This window comes from Lepidochelys kempii, chromosome 4 (genome assembly GCF_965140285.1).
Source record: "Lepidochelys kempii isolate rLepKem1 chromosome 4, rLepKem1.hap1, whole genome shotgun sequence".
In the NCBI taxonomy this organism is placed as follows: domain Eukaryota; kingdom Metazoa; phylum Chordata; order Testudines; family Cheloniidae; genus Lepidochelys; species Lepidochelys kempii.
In genome coordinates, this window is record NC_136383.1 from 8303234 (window position 1) to 8325652 (window position 22419).

General features: G+C 42.5%; 1 protein-coding gene across 3 annotated transcripts in view; it reads right to left on the reverse strand.

Moving 5' to 3' along the window:
- Positions 1 to 22419, reverse strand: part of UBA6 (ubiquitin like modifier activating enzyme 6) — a 55126-nt gene that overhangs the window by 2781 nt on the left and 29926 nt on the right. For 2 of the 3 annotated variants that reach the window (XM_073340252.2, XM_073340251.2), the window contains 14 exons: positions 20926 to 21107; positions 18709 to 18814; positions 14951 to 15040; positions 14755 to 14835; positions 12987 to 13115; positions 11674 to 11725; positions 11488 to 11551; positions 10206 to 10275; positions 8979 to 9050; positions 7833 to 7950; positions 5360 to 5553; positions 2989 to 3116; positions 1975 to 2062; positions 1556 to 1650 (listed from right to left, as the gene is read on the reverse strand). In XM_073340252.2, the coding sequence (XP_073196353.1) occupies positions 1556 to 1650; positions 1975 to 2062; positions 2989 to 3116; positions 5360 to 5553; positions 7833 to 7950; positions 8979 to 9050; positions 10206 to 10275; positions 11488 to 11551; positions 11674 to 11725; positions 12987 to 13115; positions 14755 to 14835; positions 14951 to 15040; positions 18709 to 18814; positions 20926 to 21107 (1469 nt within the window). The remainder of the gene's footprint in view (positions 1 to 1555; positions 1651 to 1974; positions 2063 to 2988; positions 3117 to 5359; positions 5554 to 7832; positions 7951 to 8978; positions 9051 to 10205; positions 10276 to 11487; positions 11552 to 11673; positions 11726 to 12986; positions 13116 to 14754; positions 14836 to 14950; positions 15041 to 18708; positions 18815 to 20925; positions 21108 to 22419) is intronic. The other variant, XM_073340253.2, reaches the window with a different exon arrangement.

Genomic DNA, 22419 nt, shown 5'->3' on the forward strand with positions numbered 1-22419 from the left:
GGAGTTGGATAGTGGTGGTGGCAAAGAGCCAGGATTGAGCCCTTGCTGAATATCAGCTGCAATGCTAGTAGGCTTATTGCAGTAGATAGCACTAAAACATGCCCCGTATGTGGCTTTATTATTGAAGTACCACCCTGGAAGAGTGGCCTCATTGTACAGCATCTTATTCTTAAATAAAACTTATAAGAACATTCTGATCTGCAAGAGCCAATTAACACTGTTAGATTACACATTTACTAGTTACCCAAAAGTATTTTGACTATTTTGATTGAGATGGCGTAGCAGATCAGTGCTCTGCAGTGAGAGTCTATGAGTTTTGCAGTCTTCATTTGGAATCTAGTTGAAGTTTGCTCTCTTTGAAATTTGCTACATTACAAGAACCACTGAAAGCGTAAGTCTCTTCTCACCTGAACAATTAAGGGTCTTACCCTTCCACAAGAGGTGGACAGTAAATTCAATGGAGCCACCCAGCCATCCTTAAAAGCAAGTTTCATAAGACAGAATGACAAACTGATGCAGCAGAGCATCATTCTGAATGCAAGGGCATGACACAAACGCCTACATTGGCGAATCTGAGCCATTGGGTGGTTGCAATTATTTTTAGAGCAAGAATGAAAATATGCAGCGCCTCGGAAATAAAAACCGATCAGGGTTTATAAGGTCACTCAAAATGCACTACAGTCACCAGTGCACCTAAAAACTAAACTTCAAGAGACCAAAGAAAACCACTTTGTAGGGTGAATAAAATATAACCAAACTTATGTGAGGGGACTCCATTTTCACTGTGGAAATGCCTGCTGGCAGCCAGCTACATGATAAACAGCTATAAACTGCAGCTTTGTGCTCCCAGCACTCAGTACTCTGGAAATGGAGGCTACTTACTGTAACTGGAGGTCCTTCAAGATGTGTGGATCCTATCTGTATTCTACACATGGGTACGCATGCATGCCATGTGCCCAAGACCAGAGATTTTCCAGAGCAGAATCCGTTGACGCGCACATGCGCAGTTGCTTCCCTTGTGCTCCTGACCAAGGGTATAAGAGGCAGTGCGGGTTGATGCCTCTTCAGTTCCTCCTCTTAGCACAATCCAACAGTATCCAAAGCAGAAGGGAAGAAGGGCAGATAGTGGAATACAGATAGGGACCACCCATCTCAAAGAACCTCCAGTTACAGTAAGTAACCTCCATTTCTTCTTCGAGTGATGGTCCCTATGTGTATTCCACATGTGGGTGACTGGCAAGCCGTGTTCAGAGTGGAGAAGGGTGTAGGGAAGCTGTCAGCAGAGATGCTCGTAGTACTGCCGTCCCTGCAGTTGCATCTGCAGTTTTGGCTCGAGTTACAGCGTAGCGTACGGTGAACGGGTGACAGAACTCCAAGTTGCTGCTCAAGAATCCCTTGAGGGAATGGAGCTATCAAGAGCTTTCATGTATTTATGCTGTGCCTATCACCATGGTATCTAGGTGCCAGCCACATTAAGTAAGTAAAAAGAATCATTAACGTACCAGGTCACATCCCTGGAGCCACAGTTCGTTTTTACTACCTTATTAGTACTTACGTCAGCTTTAATCTTTTGATGTGTCCAGGCATCACAGGAACATACAGCATTTTGACGCCCTGTACAACCATTGTTGGCTCTATTCCGTATTTCTCCTACAATTCAGGAATGCAAACATTTTAGCAGACTGCAGACAGACAGACAGTTAGTTCCAAATGATGGAACCATTTCTAAAAAGCAACATCCCAGATAAGAAAAATGTCCATGCATTAAATATAAAATTGACCAATGGTTTATTGAAATTGATTTGATTGAATCGTTTTATATACTCAATTGACAGCACTGATCGGGGCCACACAAACATGCACTTATTCCTAAAAATTATTTTGGCATTAATTGGAGCTTGACACAAGCCAGAAAAAAATGAAGCCATTTTCCCCACAACCTCTACTAAACCATTACAGTAAGTGAAGTCTTACTCTGACAGCATTTATGAAGTCCAGCAGAGTGAAATCTTCTTTCCCATAAATAGTCCACCTGTCCCAGATTGTAAATGATATTCCATTTCTGTTTGAAAAAGAACAGAGTGCTAAACATTCATTTATCTTGCACTCTGGAAGTGTGGATTCAAAGTCTTTTCTTCAGAAACTGATATTGTCATTATCAGTAGCTCTGCTATTAACCTACTGTTTAACTTTCCTCCTCTCTCTGCCCCTATTTCCCCTCCCTCCCTTTGTCTGTCTTGTCTATTTAGACTAAGTTCTCTGAAGTAGAGACCATCCCTCAGTATGCATGTACACATTACTTAGTACAATGAAGCCCTGAACCCAGATTAGGCCTCTAGATATTACTGTAAAACAAATAAGGTGAAGAAAGATACTGGCAAACTTGTAGTTTTATACTGCATAGATATGTATATTTGCAACCAAAGACTATGCAGACTGAACAATGTTTGACTAATACATTTATTAACTGAAATAATAGTTAAAAAGGCAGTAAGCAGGGACCAGACGTTCAAAATTGTTCAATAATCAGCAGCTCCCATTGAGAACAAGGCTGAGCACTTTGGAAAATCTGGTCTCCAGTTTGTATAGGTCAGAATGTTTATGTTGGCTTTCCAAATCCTTGCACTGTACATTTGAGAACAGCCACACCAGATCTAAGAATACTAGTAATGCTTAGTGTAGTGATAGGAATTGCATACTACCCCTCCAAGTGCTCACTGTGTTCTGTGGTTTAGAAACCAGCTAGAGCTGTAGTAGGTAGCGAGGCCTTGTATGTCTGTACAAAATTAACATAGTTACTTGGAACCCAACTGTAGTTTCTTCATATTGTTGTTGTATGAGGACCAAAAGACAACACGTAGCCAGGTTGTATGGGTTCCCTCCAATTCCCATACATACTGCGTGTCTCCAGATCCTGATGTAACAGTACACCCCTCTCAAATATCAAACATAAGTTCCTAGACAACACACCATCATTGTGCTCCTTACCTTATTTCTGTTTTTCTTACTTCAGCAGCTTCTGTGAACACTATTATTGGAATGGCTAGATTTAAAAAACAGTTCTTATATGCTTCAAATGGATGTTCACCCACAATTTTGATCAGTTCCAGGGCAACCTAGGGTAAACACAAAGACAGAGTTACTTAATACTTTACAAATTACAGAATTTCTTGGGATAAAGCTGGTACATAAAATTTGATGTACTCAGCAGCACGCCAATTCAAGTAAAGGACTTACAGCAGGCTAAGACTGGTAGGCGGAAGACATTTGGTATGGTCTTCCATTAATATTAATAGGAACAATAGAAATCACTGTCAGAGAAAGGGGACAGAGTGTCAGCATGGCGGGGCATAATTAAGGTTGGTGCTAACCTTCCAGTATGCCCAATTTCAAACCCCTCCCTAATATCTCCAATTCTATGTCCAGGCGTATGTGTTCTTACATTAGGGCAGAATTTTCTGGAAAGCTTGAGACAAACCAGACAAGGAACTTGGGAGAGATGGGTTCAGAAAAAATAAGGTAGTGATCTCAGATCTCAAACATTTTAAAAATTTGGTTAGTAATAACCCAACATCTTGGCCTAGTAACTCCAAGTATGTTTTATTCTGCTGGTTTTGGCAAGGACTAAGAGCTTTGACTGTTTTTTGGTGGGAGACAGGAAGAGAGGCTAGGTTATTGGTATTGCAAAGAGTTCTGAACTCCAATACAGCAAAGTTTGCAGCATCTCTGATATGGAGAGCAGCAGGCTTTGGGGTGGTCTGGGGAAGAAGTGGAATCTATCCCTGCATAAGTTGCAACTTCCTCAGTCAGTGCATAGCATGAAAGCTAGTCCCATCACTGAAACTTTGTCATCATTTTTGGAAACCGAGGAAATTCCCAGCCAAAAATGGAGCTGCGTAGAAATAGCTGAACCTCGACCGCATTGACATTACTGTTGGTTTTCCAGTTTAAGATTGAGGTTTTCTGCAAAAACGCCAATAGTGTGTTCAGGTTTTTCCCCACTTCGTTGGTAAGTTATTTGTTGCTTTATATTCAAAATTAATGGAGTTTTTTGACCTATGAATGTGTTTTTATTCTGCTACAAATGAAGTTCTATCATCAGAACCCAGGTATGCAGCAATCATGAACATGGGCTGGCTCACACCCTCCTCTGGAAAGGTTCCCTCTGGTGGAAGAGGTTAACAGACTGTATACACTGAAGGCTGAAACACCACCCCCAAAACCCACCAGACTGAAAGGCACTCTTAGCTCTGCTAGTCCCCCTCTCCCACAGCATTACTGCTCCTGCCTGTGCCATGCCAACACTGGCTGCCCAACAGCAGTGGAAAGGACCCAAGGTGAGGGAATATGACTCTTCCACCTGTATTACTACGTAGAAATTGGTGCACAGAGCAAAGGATGGTGCTGCAGAGAATACCTACCCCTCTGTGTGGAAGTGACCATGGAAATTCAGAGATCCATACACAGATCAACAAGACACACTCCAGGCCTTTATTCTCCTGGACTATAAACAATTTCTTTGCTATTCCACTGCTAAAAATACATGACCTCTTCACAACAGAAAAAGGAAGGGGCATGCATTTAATTTCAAGTAATTAAAGGGACTCTCACCTACTCTTACATTACATAAGATTAAACTCAGTGGCAACTGCTTCTCTCCTTGACAGCACATGGCCTGTATTGATCTCAATGGAGTAAACATTTCTCAAATATAAAGTGAAGAATGTAAGTGAAATAAAGGACTGCAAACTGACATTTTACCTCAAGTCTGGTAGCTGACACCTTCTTGCTAAGACGTGTCACACTCACACTGGTGTTAACATTAATAGGTTTATCCTATTTTAATACTAGTTCATCAAATCTTTTGTAAATACAGTAGTTACCCTTAATGTTTGCACATTAAAGTTTCCTTCTAATTGCTAAACTAGCACTAAAAGCATGATGAAATTGGTTTATAAACTATGCCATTGGATTCTCATACTGCTAACACCAAATGCTGTATCACATTCAAAATGGTGAGTTTTAACACACATATTCTATACCACAGAAAACACTGCTTCTTGCCTTTCAAAGTTTTCTACTTGTTTAAAGATAAGTATATTATACTGGTAATTAATACCCCCTTCCCAATCTTTCCAGAATGCCATAAAGCCTACGCTGCAGGATCACAGAAGCAAGAGGCCACTGTAAAGTTAAACCTAGATTAGGATCAGTTTTACCAAAAGTCTTGCAGCAGGGATGTATTAGCATTAACCAACACTCAAATAATGAAGAACAGGCAGAAAAGAGGGGATTTGCTTCTCGCAGATCAGAGGTGGTTTCGCAAAATAAAGATTCCTCAAAATGTAAACTCACTGACCAAGCCAGACACGGCAGCAGTAGCAGTTGCAATGGCAGGAATAATCTTTCCAGCGATCCGCTTTGTTTTGAGCCGATCCGCTGGTTCAATGTTGTACATCTTGGCTCGCAGATTAGATGCTGCTGTTATGAAGTCTATATGCCCGTTTGCATCATCATCTTTTTCAAAGGAAAGCATCTTCATTTGCAAGTCATCTGTTCATGAAACAAAAATCAAATGTTGACCAGTAAGATGAATGAATTCTAAAATAGACCCAGAACATCAGTAATTTATTTGATTAATACAGTTTCAATTATATGCTTTTTAAAGATATGGGAGTATTAGGTCCTGGTGCAGGGGTATCTCTGCTACAAAGAAAACCAGCTGCCATATTTGAGGACTGAGTTTATTGCATTTGGGTGCGGGTTTTTTGTTTTGTTTTTTAATATTAATGGAGACACCAAGCACTTAATTTACTTTGCAGTGCCAGGAACCAGTGTTGGACTGTTTTGTGGGCATTCTTCCCCACCCAGGCATGGGGTTTTTCTCCCCACCCTGTACTGTACGGATCCCCTTTGTGTAAGTGTTAGCAGTGTGTAATCATTTCACTAAGACTAGAGTTACATCTAATTATTACTTTTTTAAGCATCAATATTTTCACGTGTCTGAAGTACCTGACCAGGCACCCTTTTACTATTAGAGCAATTACAAATCAAGTTCCCCTTAAGAAAGTAATTTAAGGCAGCAGTTCACCTTTTTTCCTCACCAAGACCACTCCCAGTCTGGCTGGGATCTAGCCAGGACCCACCCACACACGCATAGCAACAGGAAAAGGGCAGGGTGGTCACAATGCTTTAACGCCCATTTGTGACTCCCAGGTTGAGAACCTGTACTTCAAGAGATATGGCAAAGCCACTAGGACTTAGATGTTTATTTCTTAGGGAACCCTTAGAAGTCAGTCTGTGCTTTTTTATATTTTTAAACAACCTGTTACGGATAGCTATTATCTCTTAAAAGAAATTTTTAGTTTTTTAGATGATACACAAGAAAGCTTTAAAAACCCTCTCCAAAGTTTCAGAGTAACAGCCGTGTTAGTCTGTATTCGCAAAAAGAAAAGGAGTACTTGTGGCACCTTAGAGACTAACCAATTTATTAGAGCATAAGCTTTCGTGAGCTACAGCTCATTTCATCAGATGCATATCGTGGAAACTGCAGCAGACTTTATATATACAACAGAACGCCACTAGCCGTCACCTTCAGCCCCCAACTAAAACCCCTCCAATGCATTATTAAGGATCTACAACCTATCCTAAAGGATGACCCAACACTCTCACAAATCTTGGGAGACAGGCCAGTCCTTGCCTACAGACAGCCCCGCAACCTGAAGCAAATACTCACCAACAACCACATACCACACAACAGAACCACTAACCCAGGAACTTATCCTTGCAACAAAGCCCGTTGCCAATTGTGCCCACATATCTATTCAGGGGACACCATCACAGGGCCTAATAACATCAGCCACACTATCAGAGGCTCGTTCACCTGCACATCCACCAATGTGATATATGCCATCATGTGCCAGCAATGCCCCTCTGCCATGTACATTGGTCAAACTGGACAGTCTCTACGTAAAAGAATAAATGGACACAAATCAGATGTCAAGAATTATAACATTCATAAACCAGTCGGAGAACACTTCAATCTCTCTGGTCACGCGATCACAGACATGAAGGTCGCTATCTTAAAACAAAAAAACTTCAAATCCAGACTCCAGCGAGAAACTGCTGAATTGGAATTCATTTGCAAATTGGATACTATTAATTTAGGCTTAAATAGAGACTTGGAGTGGCTAAGTCATTATGCAAGGTAGCCTGTTTCCTCTTGTTTTTTCCTACCCCCCCCCCCCCGACGTTCTGGTTTAACTTGGATTTAAACTTGAAGAGTGGTCAGTTTGGATGAGCTATTACCAGCAGGAGAGTGAGTTTGTGTGTGTATGGGGGTGGGGGGATGTGAGAAAACCTGGATTTGTGCAGGAAATAGCCCAACTTGATTGTCATGCACATTGTGTAAAGAGTTGTCACTTTGGATGGGCTATCACCAGCAGGAGAGTGAATTTGTGTGTGGGGGTGGAGGGTGAGAAAACCTGGATTTGTGCTGGAAATGGCCCACCTGATGATCACTTTAGATAAGCTATTACCAGCAGGACAGTGGGGTGGGAGGAGGTATTGGTTCATATTCTCTGTGTATACATAAAGTCTGCTGCAGTTTCCACGATATGCATCTGATGAAGTGAGCTGTAGCTCACGAAAGCTTATGCTCTAATAAATTGGTTAGTCTCTAAGGTGCCACAAGTACTCCTTTCCTCTCCAAAGTGAAAAGCTGGCGAGGCACTAAACTATTTTTCCAAAGACTTGAGCAGCACACAGATGGCACTACGGTAGCAGCTCAAACTCAACAAGTAGTGGAGTACTTTACAAAGGAAGTTACTCACTTTTCAGAGCTTCATTGGATAATATGGCTTTTTCCAGCTGGAAAATAGCATTCCTCTCATCCTCACTGCTTACTGGAATATGGTCTGGTTTTCTTGCAGTTTCATCTGTCTGCACAACCTATGAATATATGCAGCAGCTGAGTATGTGGCATGGTATTACCCTTAGCTCCAGAGCCACGGTTGCCCAAACAGATTACATGTGGTATGCCTTGCATTATCACCAACATCTAACCAAAAAGCTGATCTTTTCTCAACAGCTAGGAAAACTGAAGAAATCCACATCCCTGAGCAGCACTGTTAAGCCAACCAAACCCCCGGTGTAAGCAGCACTAAATCAATGGAAGAATTCTTCTGTCGACCGAGCTACTGCCTGTCAGGGAGGTGTTATTACCTGCGCAGACAGAAACCCTCCCACTGGCTTAGGCAGTGTCTGCACTGAAGCGCGACAGCTGCAGAGCTGCAACCCTGCTGCTGTTGGATTTCAAACACAGAGAAGCCCTTACATATGAAGGGGTCAGATACGTCTTTCTGCCAAACTATCAAGATCACTGACAACGTAACAGCACCACACATGAACAGGATTTATAGTCTCAACAACTCCATTCTCCACAAAGCTGCAACATAAAAAATTACAAGAGACAGTTTGTTGCCACGTATTTTCAGCAGCTGCAGCCTGATCTGACCCACTGAAATCTTTTTGGTTAATACAGCTCTAAAACATTAGCTTTATGTCATGGAGAAAAACAATCCCATTTTCTTTCCTAGTATTACAATAATCTAACCCAGAGCATTGATGGTAACGGTAATTAAAAGTTAACTAAAAAACGTTGATGTGCAGGTATAAAAAAAGCCTGGAGGCTTAAGGCCATGGACTGCACTTATATGATTCAATTTAAAAACAAAAAATAATTTTGAAGAGTTCAGATCATTGTCAGCTTCATTTTGGCTCAATTTAGCTGGGATATTTAAATGCAAAATCTTGAATATACAACCTGGAGAAACAAAGCAAGAACATATGCTACACAAACCATATTCTCAGCAGGAGTTCCTCCACGTAACAGGAAAGGGAGAATTACCAACCGACAAAAGGAAGATCACAAGAAAGGTGTTTGCTTAACTTAGAGCTTATTAAAATATTAAACCTACTTTATTTGAAGGTCTGAACTCTTGTATATTTACTCCTGAAATTATCTTCAAAATAGTTTCTTCTGACATATCCTGTTTTTTTTAAAACAAACATAATTGCAGCTTACTTTTATAAGAAACAGACAAAACCTTATTATATCTACTACCCTTTTTAAAAAGGGCAAAGAAAAAAGTTAAAAAACATATTTGTAATTTATACTTCATTTACAGCAAAATTACAGGTTTATGGGCTAGGTACCCCGCACTTACTTAAAACTGAAGAAACATCATAAACTATCCGGCTGGGGAACACAAAGGTATTTTATACTGAACAGTTCTATAAGGTCTAAGTTTGTAAAAGTGGCATTTACCTACATTATAAAACACAATCACAATATTACACATAACTAGGTACTTATACACGTTACAACAGTCATATGTTAACGCTACTATGTTTACATCCGCTTCTCTATAATGTTTATATATTCTTGCAGCTAGCGATGTGCATTAAGTTAAATGCACAATAGTGAAAAATAACCCAGCATTTCCTTTATTTGAAATTCCTGTTCTTCCTTCATCTGAGCACTACTGAGAAGGGTGGGAAAGCCTGAGACAACATACTGTGTTGCATCTTGACTGTAGTTCATCTGCTAAAGGAGACTGCAAAGAACAAATAGTGGCCAAAAGAGGCTACATGAGAGACTGCTTAAAGATCTGAGGGTAAAAATCTGAACTGCAAATAAAGATCATGGAGGCAAGGCAAAAAACATACTCTTACGGCTTATAGGAAAAAGGATATAGGAAGAAAAATGAGTTAATGCTGGCCAAAAAGGTTAAGGGGAGCAAGACAGACCTTTACAAATATTGTCAAGGTAAGTAATTATAGGGAAGAAACAGGTCTACTATAAGTAAGTGAGGAGGGCAAATGAAATTAATCCGGATTGAACGCGGCTGAGATACTGGTATAGTGTTTCTTCTTCTTCTTAAGGACGGAATTAAAGAAAAAGTTTGGACAACTAAAAAGTAGAGCAGCTTCTTGAAGATTAATATGGATAAAGAGCAGCAATGGTGGCACTGGACCATCATGCTGAAGACTAAAACAGTAGAGGGATCAGTTGTAATTCTAGAAGTATTTGGTTTCTCAACAATTTATCACTGAAGACCAAACAGAAACAGCAGCATTTGAATGCATACCGAGTATCAAGTACATCTAACCGCTGCTCTAATTATAATTGAATTATTACCTACCTTTTCTGTGACAGGGACACAGTATACTCTTGCAAAGAGTTTTGCACCACTCACTATGAAACTGTAGTGTCTGTTGGAAAAAAAAAGAGAAGGCCATTATTTTTGTATCAAAATCTAAATTCAGATTTTAAAACAGTATTTGTGTTTCAGTAGCACCCTGTAGCTCCAATCACGATTGGGGCCCCAGTGGGTCAGGCTCTGAGAAAACACAAGACAGTAAGGTTCCTGCCCTGCAGTACTTATGATCTAAAAATGAAGGCGAATGTGTTACCAAAGTACTAACAACAACATAATCATCGGACGCTTCTACACATCAGGGAACTATTGCCCAAGAATAATTTTCCTTACATTACAGGATCACTAAGAAAGTAGATGGAACACATGAGAAAAGGAGGATTTCAGCTAATCACAGCTGAGTATAATCAAAACTATCTTGTCAAAATGTTGAAATCCTCACTGAGGGCTTGTCTTCACTACCGGGGCAAGTCGACCTAAATTACGCTACTCCAGCTACGAGAATAACTGCACTGCGTCAACGGGAGACGCTCTCCGGTCGACTTACCTCAATCTTCTCGGGGATCTGGAGTACTGGAGTCGACCAGAGCGCGCTCTGCCATTGATTCAGCGGGTCTTCACTAGACCTGATAAATTGACACCTGCTGCATTGATTGCAGCAGTGTAGTGAAGACAAGTCCTGACACTGCTCAACTTCAAAAGAGGCCTGTATGACTGACTTTTAGTCTCCCTCTTATTCTTGTCAGTGTCACACCAGAGAGAATTCAATGAAACGCTTGTTACAGGAGATGCATACGTTTCACACGCTCAAAAGAATTCAGTCTTATAATAACTACATCCAACGCACTGCCATATATATTCCCATTTGATCCCACTTTTTAAGAGCTTGAGTTCACAAACTAGCTGAGTGTTTCCCCAAGAGTGGGGAGCAATTTCTCAAAGGAGAAGCAGATAATTCATCTGAAAAACCTCAAGACTTTGACATGCTTCGTTTGCATTAAAACTTTCCGTTTAGTTATTTGCAACACTGACGTCTACCCTTGGTTACGCTGAGGTTGCTATTAAGGGCAAGGCGCGGGCGGCACTTGAGGTTTTGAACTGAGCTAAGACCACACAAACGGAAGTTCCACAGACGACAATTTTTCTGATAATTCACTTATGCACTCCACCAGCATGGGATGAGTTCCATATCTACACAAGCCTATTAAATAATATCCCTCCCTCCCTCCAGGTCTATACAAAATATCAATAGAGGTACAATACTTACAAAGGATCATTGAATTCAAACTTTATTGGAGAAGGTGGCCTCTTTGGTGACTGCCAAAACAAACCTGGTAGTTGGAAGAATTTAAAGTGAAATTCTAAGTAGTTACTAACATAGTAACACAGTAAAGCAATGATTTACTACATAAAGTCACATCAAAGTGAGGTATAAGTGGCTATTTATACTTACTTCCATCTTTTAATCGTGTATCAAGGGGAAAAGAATGAAGTAGTTGAAGAGCCTAGAGAAGAAATGCCAGAGTACTATTAATACTCCATCATACACAAATCAGCACTTCAAAATATGAATGGAATAAAAAAGAGATGTCATTGTGGTGCTCTAAAGTCTTGATCCAGCTTTGTCATATTTCCCTCTGATAGAGGGAAAGTTTTCTAATCAGTTATAGGAATAGACTTAGAATCATAGAATATCAGGATTGGAAGGGACCTCAGGAGGTCATCTAGTCCAACCCCCTGCTCAAAGCAGGACCAATCCCCAATTTATGCCACAAATCCCTAAATGGCCCCCTCAGGGATTGAACTCACAACCCTGGGTTTAGCAGGCCAATGTTCAAACCACTGAGCTATCAGTTATGAAAATATAAGAAATTTATGTTCATGTAAGGAGCTCCTTTCCAGTTGTTCAGAACCACAGGGTTGAAGTAATGAAAGCATTCGTGCATATCAGAAGTTACAGGTGCCAACTGAATATGGCACTCTCCAGTCTTCATCCAAAAATATGGTTTAACATGTGAAGTACACACTAGCAACCAAGGAACTGTGCATGCAATTAGTACTTTTTCTTCAACACAGTCACCCATTTGTGTACACATAATTTAAGCCCATTACATATCACACCTTCAAAACTACGTCAACACTGTCGGCATGTTTTAATCATCCTGTCTGCTATATATTTGAGAAGACTGAATAAGTACACCAATACAAGAAGTAAGATGACACCAATCTTAGTGCAATATTAAAAGAGTCTACTGGAACAAAAGAGAGACAAGGTAGGTGAGGTAGTATCTTCTATTGGACCCACTTCTGTTGGTGAAAGAGACAAGCTTTTGAGCTTACACAGAACTCTTCAAAGTCAATTCACTGAAAGCATTAGCAATATTTTAATAGAGGGGCAACCTTGTGGGACTGGAGAAATATGGTATTTATTCAGCGGATACACTGCCAAAAAATAAAGTAAGTTCCACCCGAAGTTTCAGTCTAGAGACACTAAAATAATGTGAGGATTTCTAATAATTTATGCAAGACTATACCCAACGTGAAATCTTCGGAAGAGATGAGCTGGGTTTTGCGTTTTTTTAATTGTAGCATTTGTAGCAAAGATTCACTATCTGGTCATTCTGGAGGAAAGTGACAGGAAACAGATCTGAAAAACTTTTTGCAAATAATGTTCGTATTTTATCCATGAGATAAATAAAAAATTATTTTATAAGCCTCAATTAATCAAAAGCCATTTCTCAACATTAACAGGTTTTACATACAAACCTTATGCTTAAAATACTTCTCAAATTTTATTCTTGCAAGTTCCACACACTGCGACCAATTTCGGGGTCTTCTACTGAGTGATTTAATAGCTTGAAAACAGCCTTCTAAACTCTCTCCTGACTTTATTCTCTGAACAGAAAATGGGAATAGGAAAACAGTGTTAGACTGGACAAGCTCTGTTACAACCATTTAATAAATTAAACTTTGTTACCTTACAAAGAAAAGGGAAGGTGGAAGTCTCATTTATGAAATATTCTTTATTCTAGGCTTCACTATTTCACTTCATGCCACCCTTTTTGCAACTTCAGCTTTGCAATTTCTCCAAACACTATTGCCTAACATAGCAGTTCTGAAGTTACCTGCTTTTAAGAGGTTTATCCCATTTTGTTTCAATCGGCCTCAATCCTGGTGAACGTGGGGTAATCAATGCTCAGTATAGAGAATGAAAGTTCAAATCCTCTTACTGGAAGTTGCATGTTAATTTACCATGCAGAAAAATGAAATGATTAACTTGGAAGCAAATTAGTTTCTTTCTAGTTTCTTCAGATTAGTTGTTACACCAGTTCTCAGGAAGATGCCCACTATCAGAGGGCAGTATAACAACTCATTGCTCCCACCCATGTGTAAAGGTACATATCAGCTAGAGCAGCTTTCTACACACAACTGACTCAACTTTGGGCTACTAACTGAGACACAGTGGCAATTCAGGAAGTGGTAGGGGTATTCCTGATGGTAAGGCTATTGTGGATATTTATAACTAACCTTATTTTGCACCCAAGGTGACCCATGATTATTAAGGCTATGTTTTAGTCACGGGTATTTTTAGTAAAAGTCACGGACAGGTCACGAGAAGTAAATAAAAATTCAAGGCCCGTGACCTGTCCATTAACTTTTACTAAAAATACCAGTGAATAAAACTTGGGGTGGGAGAGGGGGTGCTGGGAGAGGGCAGCACAGCTGCTTGGGGTCAGGGGGAGGTAGTGGTGCGTGGCCCAGGACCCCCGCTGGTGCTGGGGAGAGCCGGGGAGGTGTTGGGTTGGCAGGGCCAGTAGGCTCCCTACCTGGCTCCGCGCCACCACAGCAGCAGAGTTTGGATGTGGGACGGGGCAGAGGCACGGGACAGAGTGAGGCGGGCTGTGGGTGGTGCTTACCTGGGGGGCTCCCCAGAAGCAGCGACATCCCCCTTGCTCAGCTGCTAGGCAGAGGCATGGCCGGGCAGCTCTGCGTGCTGCCTCCACCTGTAGGCACCGCCCCCACAGCTCCCATTGGCTGCGGTTCCTCGCCAATGGGAGCTGCAAAGCCAGCGCTCTGGGCGGAGGAAGTACACAGAGCTGCCTGGCCACACCTCCGCCTAGGAACTGAGCAAGGGGGATGTCGTTGCTTCTGGGGAGCTTCCCAGGTAAGTGCTGCCCACAACCCACCTCACCCCACCCTATGCCCCAACCCCCTGCCCCACACCCAAACTCTGCTGCTGCTGCGGGGGGCGGGAGGGGCGAAGAGGTGCAGTGGCCCGAGACTGCCCCAGCAGCGGCCGGTGCACCTGGCACAGGGGCTCCTTGAGCTGCCACAGAGCCAGGCACACTGGCTGCTGCAGAAGTCACAGAAGTCATGGAATCTGTGACTTCCGTTACAAACCTGCACCCTTAATAATTATCATTACATCACAGATTCTGTATTAGCAATGAAAACAGAACTGAACTTGAATCTTTATCTTAAGTAAGGGCCATTGCTTCAAGCCCCTTATTTTAATCACAACATTTATTCCTACCTGCAAGACCTCTTCTGCGGATGGGTAGGTTTGCCAAAATTTGTTAAACAATGAAGGCTTGTGAGCAAATGCACTTTCAAACTAAAAAACAAAAGCAGAAACATGGTGTTGTTCACTATTCTCTAAGTTGATTTCCCCACACACACACTTCTAAATACAGAATGAATGTGTGTACGTTGCCAGGCACTACACTTACCTTATCTCTTGCCCACTGTATTGTGTGCTCAATGGCAGCTGGGAAAGATTTTAAAGTGCAAAAAGGTATTTCTTCTTCTGGTGGATCTCGCTAAATTAAAAAAAAAAGAGCAGTGTATACTGACAGACATGTTAACGTATATTATCATAGAATATCAGGGTTGGAAGGGACCTCAGGAGGTCATCTAGTCCAACCCCCTGATCAAAGCAGGACCAATCCCCAATTAAGTCATCCCAGCCATGACCTTAAAAATATCTAAGGAAGGAGATTCCACCACCTCCCTAGGTAACGCATTCCAGTGCTTCACCACCCTCCTAGTGAAAAAGTTTTTCCCAATACCCAACCTAAACCTCCCCCACTGCAACTTGAGACCATTACTCCTTGTTCTGTCATCAGCTACCACTGAGAACAGTCTAGATCCATCCTCTTTGGAACCCCTTTTCAGATAGTGAAAAACAGCTATCAAATCCCCCATCATTCTTCTTTTCTGCAGACTAAACAATCCCAGTTCACTCAGCCTCTCCTCATAAGTCATGTGTTCCAATTCCCTAATCATTTTTGTTGCCCTCCGCTGGACTCTTTCCAATTTTTCCACATCCTTCTTGTAGTGTGGGGCCCAAAACTGGACACAGTACTCCAGATGAGGCCTCACCAATGTCGAATAGAGGGGAACGATCACGTCCCTCGATCTGCTGGCAATGCCCCTACGTATACATCCCAAAATGCCATTGGCTTTCTTGGCAACAACGGCACACTGTTGACTCATATCCAGCTTCTCGTCCACTGTAACCCCTAGGTTCTTTTCTGCAGAACTGCTGCCAAGCCATTCGGTCCCTAGTCTGTAGCAGTACATTGGATTCTTCCGTCCTAAGTGCAGGACTCTGCACTTGTCCTTGTTGAACCTCATCAGATTTCTTTTGGCCCAATCCTCTAATTTGTCTAGGACCATCTGTGTCCTATCCCTACCCTCCAGCGTATCTACCTCTCCTCCCAGTTTAGTGTCATCTACAAACTTGCTGAGAGTGCAATCCACGCCATCCTCCAGATCATTTATGAAGATATTGAACAAAACCAGCCCCAGGACCGACCCTTGGGGCACTCCACTTGATACCAGCTGCCAACTAGACATGGAGCCATTGATCACTACCCCTTGAGCCTGACAATCTAGCCAGCTTTCTATCCACCTTATAGTCCATCCATCCAGCCCATACTACTTTAACTTGCTGGCAAGAATACTGTGGGAGACCGTGTCAAAAGCTTTGCTGAAGTCAAGGAACAACACGTCCACCGCTTTCCCCTCATCCTCAGAGCCAGTTATCTCGTCATAGAAGGCAATTAGATTAGTCAGGTATGACTTGCCCTTGGTGAATCCATGCGGATTGTTCCTGATCACTTTCCTCTCCTCTAAGTGCTTCAGAATTGATTCCTCGAGGACCTGCTCCATGATTTTTCCAGGAACTGAGGTGAGGCTGACTGGCCTGTAGTTCCCAGGATCCTCCTTCTTTCCTTTTTTAAAGATGGGCACTACATTAGCCTTTTCCAGTCATCCAGGACTACCTCCGGATTGCCATGAGTTTTCAAAGATAATGGCCAATGGCTCTGCAATCACATCCACCAACTCCTTTAGCACTCTCGGATGCAGCGCATCTGGCCCCATGGACTTGTTCTTGTCCAGCTTTTCTAAATAGTCCCAAACCACTTCTTTCTCCACAGAGGGCTGGTCTCGTCCTCCCCGTGCTGTGTTGCCCAGTACAGTAATCTGGGAGCTGACCTTGTTCGTGAAGACAGAGGCAAAAAAAGCATTGAGTACATTAGCTTTTTCCACATCCTCTGTCACTAGGTTGCCTCCCTCATTCAGTAAGGGGCCCACACTTTCCTTGACTTTCTTCTTGTTGCTAACATACCTGAAGAAACCCTTCTTGTTACTCTTAACATTTCTTGCTAGCTGCAACTCCAGGTGTGATTTGGCCTTCCTGATTTCACTCCTGCATGACCGAGTAATATTTTTATACTCTTCCCTGGTCATTTGTCCAATCTTCCACTTCTTGTGAGCTTCTTTTTTGTGTTCAAGATCAGTAACGATTTCACTGTTAAGCCAAGCTGGTCACCTGCCATATTTACTGTTCTTTCTACACATCGGGATGGTTTGTCCCTGTAACCTCAATAAAGATTCTTTAAAATACAGCCAGCTCTCCTGGACTCCTTTCCCCCTCATGTTATTCTCCCAGGGGATCCTGCCCATCAGTTCCCTGAGGGAGTCAAAGTCTGCTTTTCTGAAGTCCAGGGTCCATATTCTGCTGCTCTCCTTTCTCCCGTGTGTCAGGATCCTGAACTCAAACATCTCATGGTCACTGCCTCCCAGGTTCCCATCCACTTTAGCTTCCCCTACTAATTCTTCCCGGTTTGTGAGCAGCAGGTCAAGAAGAGCTCCGCCCCTAGTTGGTTCCTTCAGCACTTGCACCAGGAAATTGTCCCCTACACTTTCCAAAAACTTCCTAGATTGTCCGTGCACCGCTGTATTGCTCTCCCAGCAGATATCAGGGTGATTGAAGTCCCCCATGAGAACCAGGGCCTTCGATCTAGTAACTTCCGTGAGTTGCCAGAAGAAAACCTCATCCACTTCATCCCCCTGGTCCGGTAGTCTATAGCAGACTCCCACCACGACATCACCCTTGTTGCTCACACTTCTAAACTTAATCCAGAGACACTCAGGTTTTTCTGCAGTTTCATACCGCAGCTCTGAGCAGTCATACTGCTCCCTTACATACAGTGCAACTCCCCCACCTTTTCTGCCCTGCCTGTCCTTCCTGAACAGTTTATATCCATCCATGACAGTACTCCAGTCATGTGAGTTATCCCACCAAGTCTCTGTTATTCCAATCACATCATAATTCCTTGACTGTGCCGGGACTTCCAGTTCTCCCTGCTTGTTTCCCAGGCTTCTTGCATTTGTGTATAGGCAGTTGAGATAACTCGCTGATCGTCCCTCTTTCTCAGTATGAGGCTGGATCCCTGCCCTCTTGCGCACTCCTGCTTCCTCCCGGTATCCCATTTCTCCACTTACCTGAGGGCTTTGGTCTCCTTCCCCCGGTGAACCTAGTTTAAAGCCCTCCTCACTATTACTACAGGTGCACTGTAAATGTCTGTATTATTTGTAGGTTGAACTTCAACGGACATTAAACATAAACATAAAGGGTGTTGGGGGTTGTTTATAAAAGCATTACAATTAGATTGCCAGAACAAAGCTAAATTGCCACAGTGGCATTAGGCGTCTCTTTACAGGCAAGAGGGATATTGTAAGTTGAGCGGTTTTCACTACAACTTAAGAACAAAACCTAAAAGGCAAGAGGATAGGAGCTCCAAAAGCAAAACTGAACCATGAAATGCTATTTGACAATGGGGTGAACTGCATTTATGTAAGGGCATCACTTCCCCACTTTCAAATAAGAGCAGGTGCCAACATTTTAAAGTTATTTCAGAATTATTTTTAATTCCTGATCCCACTGTAACTGCTGGTTAAATAGAAGAAACAAAACCCTTAAAACGTATCAGTTTTGGTTCTCCTCTGTGAACGTCTTTAGAAAAATAATTTTTGCCACATTTTTAGTCTGACTTTCCAACAACAGGAGGTGCATCTTCAGTGACTCAAGCGGGTCACTTGTATTTAAAATACACAAGAAGTAGAAAAAGTATAAGAAAAAAGGAGCTTGTGGGATCAACCACACATGGTAAGTTACTGTTACGAAGAGAGCACTTACGTGGCTGTTATAGGACTCTGTCAGATGAGGCACAGTAGTTTCTGTGTGTCCTTTAGTTCCCATTGTTCCAGAGTCTAAGAGAGGACGCAGGTTTGCTACACAACGACTAAAATGGAAATACAACATAAAAGAGATCAGGGGAAAAAATCATTCGGAGAGGACAGCAGGACCCTGGAGTATCTGAAATCAAGGCAAATGCCCTTAAAAAGAATCTTCATGGATACTCTTCTTTGCTTCTGAATGTTTCGTAAGTGAAGGATTGTTTCATACAAAGTCAAAAACAGGGTTTGCTGTCAAACCTGATGTTTTAGCCCTTGACAGTGTTTTCCCTGACTGCATTCGGGGACCTGCATTCAAGACCTCTCCTTTGAGCATTCGCTGGCTGGGATTCTGTGTTGGCAAACCATCTACTGGTTGGGTTTTTCTTCACAGTTTCCTGGAGTTGGCAGGTCTCATATTTCCTATGGTGGACCGTTCATGATAGAACTCATGTCCTACCTCATATCTCTCTACACGCTTCAAAAGTACCTCCATGTTTTTTCCCCATAAAGGTGTTTTCAGAAGGTCCACTCTTGGTCCTTTATTATCTATTCTCTCCCAATTACACTCCCTTTTAAAGTTGCAACCCTCAAACCCTTTGTATTTTAAGTTTTTATGTTGTATTTATTATCCCAACACTAAATACTTTGCTGAACAGTGAGTTACATAATCTCGGTAATAATACATAGAAAGTTGAATATGGAAGTCACTGCGCCACAACAAAGGGGGAACCTCATGCTGCAACATTTAAGAAGAGTCGCTTCTCAGACCAGAATCAAATCGCATTTTTAAAGATAAACTGCAAAGAATATTGAAAATTTACATCAGTTTCTAATATCTGTGCTCAGTGTTTCCATTATCCAGGCTAGAATGAGCATTCAGTGTGCAACTAGAAATGGACCTCCCTTCCCTCCATTTTCAGGAACTCCAAGGTCATGCGTTATCCAGTGATGTCACAGGTAACCAGGAAGCCCAAATGGATTTTAAGGATATAGGAAAGACTTAAAAAAGACTGACAAATTGGCTCCTGAACTTGTCTTGGGCCTTGTCTCACTGGGGATCTCAATCACTTATGCCATCATAAAGGCAATGCCATTATGAACTGATCTGCACTGGAGTAGCTTATTCCTGATTAGAAAAGGGAAGCCACACTAGAACAAGTCAGTTTATTGAGGCCTTGCTTGTCTACAATAAGTGTTTCCATTAATGCAGCTACACTAATGGATGGCCAAAGATGGCTGTAACTACAGCAAATCCCCAGCGTGGACTTCTTTCAAGTTACAGTGTCACTCTGTCCCCAAGGAGCTTTGAAATGCAGATTCCAGGCAGGTTTTAAATAAACTGGAAAATAACTTAAAATGAATTCCAATCAAACTAAAAACGATGCTTATGTTTATCTGATATTAAAGAATGTAATGGCTGAAACTGTCTCAACTGGCTTGGTCATTGCTTAGATTTAATATGTGCATGCAGAACTGTCTGTGTAGGACATACAGAATTACAGACAGACAAACAGGGAAGTATTTCAGTTTTTAGATGCCTTGCTTTAGAACACTGTGACGGTAAAACAGATAATACCCTCAAACAGCAGCACACTGCTCTGCGTAAAGGATTAGTCTCTTACTACTTATTATTTGTGTTATTGTAGGACCTGGGAGCCCCAGGCATAGACCAATACCCCATTGTGCTAGGCACTGTACAAACAGATCATAAAGATAGTTCCTGCCCCAAAGGGTATACTTTCTAACACTTCCAGAGATCTGATATTCTACAACATATGCTTAATACTTCGTGCTCACAGCATCTTCTATCCGAGTATCTCAAAGCACGTCAGAAATACATAATTAATTCTCAACACCTCTGAGGTATTGCCCACCACCTCTTCCCTTATAGTTCTTGACTGCTATTTTATGCCAGAAAAAACATTCTGAGACCATCCCTATTACATGCTGCCACTGCTGTTTACATCAGCTGAGATGGATTTTGCTGCATTTAAAAAAAAAAAAAAGGCAATCCAGTTTGTGGCCTACATTTCTCTCAAGGTCTGAAAGACAAGACTGAGGCCACATTTTAACCCCCCACCCCCCACACACACTAGATTTGGAGGGAAAAAAAACCGGGGGGGGGGGGGGGAAGAGAACAGAAGAGCAGATATGACTCCCATCTCACCACACTTACCTGTCTATATATCGCCTTGCCTCCACATTGTCTAGAGCTGTAACAATGATGTCTTGCTTGGTGTAGAATTCATCATTGTAAATGTTCTCAGTGGCTGGACACACTTTATTAAGATATGGATCGATCTTTAACTGAGGATTGATGTTCAGGGTTGCTGCTGCTGCGGTATAGCTTTTAGGTTTCTAAACAAATGAAAAATATGTTTATTTTATTGCAATATTCATTCTAAAACCAAGAGTCAAACAAGGTGGACAGATTTAGGTCACGCAAGTTCCTCCAGGATTGCAGATTAAACAACCATTCAGCGTATAAAATGTAAAAATCTGAAACCCCACTGCTAAAAATGAGGAAATAAAAAGTTTAGACAGGAAACCAAGTTATGGTTACTCAAGAAATGAGCACTTCAACTTTAATCATCCTATTCATCCGAAACAGTTGTGAAAGATCTGCTCTCAGTGCCTGGACAAACCCAATCCAGACAAGATGCAATACTGGTAGTTCGGGGAAGTTGGAGAGAAAGCATCTATAGCAGGGGAGGGCAAACTATGGCCCGGGGGCCACATCCAGCCCTCCAGACGTTTTAATCCAGCCCTTGAGCTCCAGCCAGGGAGCGGGGTCGGAGGCGTGTCCCACTCCACACGGCTCCTGGAAGCAGAGGCATGTCCCTCCTCCAGCTCCTACACGTAGGGGCAGCCAGGGGACTCTGCACGCTGCCCCTGCCCCAAGCACTGCCCCCACAGCTCCCATTAGCTGGGAACTGCAACCAATGGGAGCTGCAGGGGCAGTGCCTGTGGATGGGGCAGTACGCAGAACTGCCTGGCCACGCCTCCACATAGGAGCTGGAGGGGGGACATGCCGCTGCTACCGGGAGCTGCTTGAGGTAAGTCTGAACCACTGACCCCCTCCCGCGCCCCAACCCTCTGCCCTGATCCCCCTCCCACTCTCCAAATCTCACGGTCCCAGCCCAGAGCACCCTGCACCCCCAACCCCTCATCCCCAGCCAGAGCCCTCACCCCCTCCCATACCCCAACCCCCAATTTCGTGAGCATTCATGGCCCGCCATACAATTTCCATACCCAGATGTGGCCCTCGGGTCAAAAAGTTTTCCCACCCCTGATCTATAGGATAGGGTAGAGATGGTATCTGCCCCTATTACTCCAGCAGACTTTCTGCTTGTGGTGCTTTTGAATATCCTATTGCTCCTAGGTAGCTTCTGTGGCTAAAAGTGTACTACAATTGTATATAGGCAGGAAAATGTGACCAGTGCTTACCCAAAATAGACCTCAAACAATAACCCATAACATTGTGATTTCAAAACTATTTGAAATGTCATCTACATGAGGCTACAAAATTATTGAAATGTCATCTACATGAGGCTGACCTCAAAGGTCACAGTAAAATGCCCTTATCCACCTAATTGACAGCATTAACTGGGGGAATATATTATTCCAATTTTCCAAAGACTTGCACCTGGAAATAAGTGCAATTGAATGC